The 6,755-nt window shown below is 35.8% G+C and overlaps 1 protein-coding gene and 1 non-coding gene across 3 annotated transcripts; both read left to right on the forward strand.

The window, feature by feature from the left end:
* Window positions 1-1,056: 1,056 nt before the first annotated feature.
* TRNAV-UAC lies at window positions 1,057-1,129 on the forward strand. The gene has a single exon. It is a non-coding gene; the product is annotated as a tRNA-Val (tRNA).
* On the forward strand, window positions 1,107-4,548 carry LOC121266813 (pentatricopeptide repeat-containing protein At2g20710, mitochondrial-like). Of its 2 annotated transcripts, none has more exons than XM_041170639.1 (2): window positions 1,107-1,663; window positions 2,941-4,548. In XM_041170639.1, exons 1-2 carry the CDS (start codon window positions 1,412-1,414, stop codon window positions 4,144-4,146), a joined length of 1,458 nt encoding a protein of 485 aa, XP_041026573.1. In that variant the 5' UTR covers window positions 1,107-1,411; the 3' UTR covers window positions 4,147-4,548. The 2 variants fall into 2 exon arrangements, with proteins under 2 accessions (XP_041026573.1, XP_041026574.1); XM_041170640.1 differs by lacking the exon at window positions 1,107-1,663 and adding an exon at window positions 1,684-2,850.
* Window positions 4,549-6,755: the final 2,207 nt, after the last annotated feature.

Here is a 6,755-nt window from a genome sequence, read left to right on the forward strand (position 1 = left end):
GATAATTTGCTTTATTTGGTTGATTAATATATATGTGGTTGATAATATTTATTTAACTAAAAATCTTATTTAACGTAAAAGAAATTATTAAAATATTTTAAAATTAATTACATAAAATTAATTAATGAATTTGTATATATGATATATATTTTTTATATTTTGAGTTTCGTACCGAGATTAATATTATACCTTCGAATGTATAAATGTGGTGCTTGAATATGTTCTAACTAAATATATTCCGTTCGAACGGTTTAGAAACCTTTCCGCCAGGATTTACCACCAAATATTTTCCGTTCGAACACAACAAATTCTCGTTCGAACGTTTTTGAACTTTCCCTGCCATAATAAAGTAATTATCCGCCAAATTTTACTGTTCGAACGTATTTTTTCACTTTCGAATGGAAAAATTTTTTTGAGACGATTTAATTCGTCACAGAAAATACTGTTCGAACTGTTATTTTGAAAGTTCAAACGATTTTCTAAATTCATCGATTTTTTGGGACGAAATTTAAATTTCGTCTCAAAAAATGACTTTTAGGGATGAAAAAAATTTCGTCCCTAAATAATTTCGTCTCAAAATCTCAAATTTGTTGTAGTGACTACTACTAAAAACAAATAAATTTAAATTTCGTCTAAAAAAATGACTTTTAGGGATGAAAAAAATTTCATCCCTAAATAATTTCGTCCCAAAATCTTAAATTTGTTGTAGTGACTACTACTAAAAACAAATAAATAAAGTTTGATACATGTTGTTGATTAACTTGATTTTGCTTGAACTTCAAATAAAATGAATTTTTATAAAAGTTATCAGAATTGATGCTAAGGAGTCACGCCTAAAATACCGAAATTAACCGAATTTTTTATTATTATGTTTTTCAAATTTAAACTTTGTTTTGAATAAGAAAGATTTTTATAACTGGTTCATCTTTTAAAAAGATTCAAAAAGTGAAAAGAAAATTAAAAATTAAAAAATATATATATTTCCGTCAAATTTTGGATGTTCGAGTAGCAGTGTTCTTAAGTTAATTGATTACGGGTGTAGAAGAGGCCAGGCAAGTTGCTGTGGTGTAGTGGTTATCACGTCAGTCTTACACACTGAAGGTCCCCAGTTCGATCCTGGGCAGCAACAACCGGACGTATCTATTTTTTTCAGATTTTTGAGGCCGGTTCGATCGTGGGCAGCAGATTTTTGAGCCGATGTACGGTATAACATATCTTCTAGGCTTGTAGGAGATGCGCTCAGTTAATATGTAGACGAATAAGACACCAAAAGCCCGGTTTTCTGTCACGAGTTTTCGTCCGAAATCTATCTGGACGTATACCGAAATTCTCTTCCCCGATCTCTGCCTCGTCTTCTACAACTAAAACCCAAAAACCCTTCTTGGCTTTGCTTGCTTGTTTCTTCCTCCAAATGAAGCTTTTATTCCCAAGAATATTGCCTCTGCGTCCTTTGTTCCCTGCTCAAAAGCTTTTGGCTTATTTCTTCTCCTCGAATGCCGGAGTTTCTCTGTACAGAAGGATATCACCGGTGGGTGACCCTGACGTTTCCGTTGTGCCAATTCTGGATCAGTGGATCCAAGAAGGTAGGCATGTGGACAAAGAAGAGCTTCAGAGTATCATCAAGGAGCTCAGAGATTACAAACGCTTCAAGCACGCTCTCGAGGTCAAGTCTGGATCTTTTAAATAATAATGATAATTCCCTTCTTTCTGTTCTCCCGATTTGAGTTACATCGTGGCATTTGAAAATCATCTACTACGTGAAAATGAATAGGATTAAAAGTTAGAAAAGAAGGGGTAATTATGATTCCCTTGAATTGTTGTTTCTTATATGATTATTGTTGTTTCTTTCATTAATTTCCATCAAAATCCACCAGTTGAGGCCAAAGGGTGTGCAAAGATCGATATGGGGGGAGAATTATATATAACATCATGGTTCTAAATAGCTGCAAATTGTCATTCTTGTTTCCTATTGAGTTAGACCACAGAAATTTCTGTCCTTGGTGATGAAGGTATTATAGACTAATGAGATGATGTTTATAAAGTCGGTTTTAGGAATAAGTGACAAATGATGGCCAATATAAGCACAAATTGTTGATTGGTCTGGCAGTGGGTACTTTTCTCTTTGCTTTTTTTTTTTTTTTTTTTCGTTCTTCAATTTTAACATATTTTTTAGGTTGAAGCCAGTAGTTTTGGGAGAAATAATCAAGCTGATCGAGGTGGAGAATATTTATCATATCACTGAACTATATTTCACAAGTCTGCATGGTAAAATAGTGTTGAAATATTATTATAAAAAAAAAATAGAGTTGAAATATTTAAAAGGGAAGTATAAGGCACATCACTGTTGAAAGGTGGTACGCTCTGCTGCCTTAACGCTGTATCCTTGCTATGATGAAGCTCCTAGTGGATATGTGTTTATACTGCATGGGTTTTGTTTGCTTGCTATTTGGGTGCACTGTATGTTTGCTATGATCACATTGGCAGAATGCTGATTTTACACTGGCAATGCAAAGATTCTCTGGCAACGGGCTGGCCCATATCTAGTTCTGTTGAGTATTGTTATAAGGATTTTTGGACTTTCTCTCCTGCTGCTTTGAATATGAATGGGGGCATCTTGAACATTCTTGAGCTTTTTTGTTTCAACTATTGAAATAACTCGATGGTCTAAGCGGCGCAGGTTTAAAATCATGCCTATCTTTAGAAATGCTTGGTTGATGGTTTGATTTATATGTACTCAGTGCAGAAGTATCCTTCACCACAGACCCCACCCCTCCAAGCCCCTTTTTGACCCTTTCCCACCTCCTTCAAACTGCAATAATGCCAAAAGCTCTAGGTTAGGTGCATTTCGTGGTAGGTTGGTCAATCCCATTCATTTATGCAAACATGTTTATTGATATCAGAATTCTTATACCTGATTTTTTTCGCTTGTTCTTTTTCCAGATATCTGCATGGATGAGCGAGAAAAGGTACATTCCACTTTCAATGGATGATATTGCCGCGCGGATGAACTTAATCTCGAGAGTTCATGGCCTAGAACAAGTAGAGAATTATTTCAATAACATCCCAGAAAACATGAAAGGTTTTGTGGTTTATACGGCTCTTCTCAACTGCTGTGCCTATGAAAAGTCTGTGGAGAAAGCCGAGCTTGTTATGCAGAAGATTATAGACAGGGGGTTTGCTAGGAAACCTTTATGTTATAATATTCTGATAAATATGTACTACAAAATCGGGGAACATGAAAAACTGGATGCCTTAGTGCTCAAAATGGAGGAAAAAGGCATCAATCCTGACAAATACACTCTCAGCATCCGGCTTAGTGCATATGCTGCCATCTCTGATGTGGAGGAAATAAGCAAGACCGTTGAAAGGATGGAATCTGATCCACATATAGTTCTGGACTGGAAACCTTATTCCATTGCCGCAAGTGGATATCTAAAAGTTGGGCTACTTGACAAGGCTTTGGAAATGGTGAAGAAATTGGAGGGACTGATAGTAAATTCCAAATGGAGCAGTATTGCATTCGATGTGCTTCTTAAACTGTATGCTGAAATGGGGAAGAAGGATGAGCTGTACCGCATCTGGAAACTTTATAAGGAGAAGGGAAAAATATACAATAAGGGCTACATAAGCATGATAAGCTCACTTTTAGCATTTGATGATATCGAAGGTGCAGAGAAGATTTTTGAGGAGTGGGAATCCATGAAATTAACATGCGACTTTCGTGTTCCAAAATTAATGATTGATGCATATTGTAGAAAGGGTCTTCTAGCAAAGGCTGAAGCCCTCGTAAACAAGGCCATGACTAAAGGAGGAAAGCCTTCATTTGATTCATGGTATTATTTGTCTTGTAGATATCTTGAAGATAATGAAATATCAAAGGCGTTGGAGACTATGAGGAAAGCAGTTGCATTGTGCCCACCTGGATGCAAGCCCAACAAGGAAATATTGGCAACCTGTTTGGAGTACTTGGAAGGGAAGGGAAATGTGGAAGGAGCTGACAAGTTCATAGATTTACTAAGGGTTGAGGGTATATTCTCTGCTCTTGTTCACGACAGGTTGCTGAAATACATTAAGGATTTGAAATCAAACTCCAATGAACCCTTTCAAACGGAAGGGAATATTTTGACTGGGGATAGCAGCTTCTGATTTGCCAAAACATCTTGGGTCCCCAAGCTCAGGAGCCTTTAAATCTTCTGTAAACTGCTTGGCAGTGTTTTCCATATGTCATGCCAGGAAAGAGTGTCGGTTTCCTTCGTCATGTTTATGGATGATGGGATTATTATTTCAGGAGACGCAGTAATGCAGATATGCCTTGGATTGAGACTGCAATTTTTTGGATTCCGAATCTTCTAGTCACTGATCTCTAATCAACTTTGTCATTGTTCTACATAATATCTTCCCATAAAAGCCAACAGTTAAATTAATTTAATCGAGTTTTCATGCGATTTAAATTTGGCTGGCCATTTATGCATGGTATCAGACTATTGACTGGTAGTTTCTACACCATGCAGTTCTGAAATTGATGAATGATTCTGCAATTATGTTCTCTATCATAGCATATTTATCTGGGACTGCAGGAGAGACAAAAAGAGGCAAACGTGTCCTCTTTGTGCATCCAAAACCTGACTACTAAATGAATTAGGAAAATGTAGTGGCAAATTAAGCTGGACTGGTTTTGTGCCATGCAGAGGGGAATGGAGTTACTGAGTATTTTGACCTCATAATATTGATATTGTGCACCATTCTTACTAGGACTGCGGAAACTCACCTCTTGTACTGCTTTTTTGTATGGATCTCGAGCCCAAAGTTATTGATTTACTACCTTTGGGCGGTTTCTAGTCACTTTGGGCTTAGTCCGTTAATATTGGATTTTCAATTGGGTATTCATTGAGCTAGGGTTTGTGCTTTCGATCCATTAAAATTCTACCATGTTACTGCTCAAGACCGTCCTAGAAATTATTTTTCCATTGAAAATAATTGTTATAGGCATGACTTGTTTTTGGCTATCGTAAAAGCCATTCCAAAGTCCACCTGATTTTATTTCCCATTATTTTTCCTTTCGTCTTGGAGTTGTAACATCTTGTTACAATTCCACATTGACTAAAATATGAGATTGGTTAGTGATTTATAAGTCTTTAGGTATCATTTTCTTGTAAGCTAATTTTTAAGGGTGAGTTCTACCTAGTGAATTCATAACAACTGGTATTAAAAACTGGTATTAAAGACACCCTACATATGCAATCCATGTTAGCACAGTTGCAATCGTGCGGCACGGGATGATGTCGGCATGATAGTGTTCGTCCGAAACTAGAAAAAACCTAGCGCACAGTCAGCCCGTGTGAGCACTGGAACTGCCGTGGACATCAGCTGCGAAGTGTGGTGGTTGTTACGATCCCACATCGACTAAGTATGTGATTAGTTAATTGGTGGTTTATAAGCACTTAGGCACCATTCCCTTATAAGCTAATTTTAGTTCTACCTAATAAATTCATAACACATATCTTCTATAATTATCAAACAAGACAATCATACGTAATGAGCGAGCACTAAGATGGCTTTCATGGAATACAAAGGTCATGCTCAGCCTCCCTCATCCATCCTTTTATAGGCCTTTACGGCCACTACCATTTGCACCCCGAAGCAAAAGCAAAAGGGAAATCTTTCGAATATAGGCATGAAACTGGGAGTAAATTAAGTATCCAAAGTACCGGAACTAGCTCCTGTGGCAATTGGGGAAGAAGTGGGTCGGTTTTGAAAAGAAAAAATTATATTCATTATTCTTACACTACATATTTATTTTTATATTTTTTTCTTAATTAGACGTGTGATATAGGAATGATGAGTAAAAAATTTATTTTAGAAGTGGCAACGTCGCCTTCTAGCATCATCATTATGCACTGGTATTCCACCAAGATAATGGTTGTCACATCAAGCTGGAGAAGCCCGAGTCTGAGGGCAAAGTATTGCAACTTGGTTTCCATCAAGCTTGTTCATGGTGGCAAAGAAAAATCAAGCTTAGAGAATGACGTACGGGTAGGGTTGGGCTGCACAAATAAATTCAAATTGATGGTACGTAGCAAATTGAATTACGATATATATTATATAAATATATATATATATATATCAATACTACGTACAGTCTCTAAATGATGACTGCAATATAAGTTTAAGTAATTTTATCTTTAAAATTTTTTAAAATTATAAAAATATCACTCTTAAAATAATATTTTTTCTCATTTAATAAAAAATCTGTATATAATCTCTAATTAAAAACTATAAATAAAAGTTCTCTTTTATATATATATATATAATATATATTGAGCAAGATACTGGGACAACGAGTCATGGGGTCAATCATGCTTGGAGTTTTGTAGAATAATATAGGAGAGAATGCAACAAAACTATCATTCTCATATATCTTCATCAATCACTGTTTTGAGTATGTAAAAGTCTCCCCCAAGTCATCATGATGTTCTTTGGGGAATTTTTTGGTGGATGGTGATTCTGATGTTCCTTGCAACCTAATTATTACAAGTTGTTTTTGAGGATCATGTTCTTCTTTGGTTATTTTTTAATCATTTTAAGTGCAAAAGTGGGGGTGGTGGTGATCTTCCCAAAATCTTTGCCCCTCCCACTACCAAAAACTAATGAAATTAATATAAACACCAATATTTACATAAGGTATACATCATCACAAGCTTTTAGAACTTTCTTAAAAACTTTATTAAAAAAACAAGACTACTCGAAAACATTCT

Source organism: Juglans microcarpa x Juglans regia, chromosome 5S (assembly GCF_004785595.1).
Source record: "Juglans microcarpa x Juglans regia isolate MS1-56 chromosome 5S, Jm3101_v1.0, whole genome shotgun sequence".
Lineage (NCBI taxonomy): Eukaryota > Viridiplantae > Streptophyta > Magnoliopsida > Fagales > Juglandaceae > Juglans > Juglans microcarpa x Juglans regia.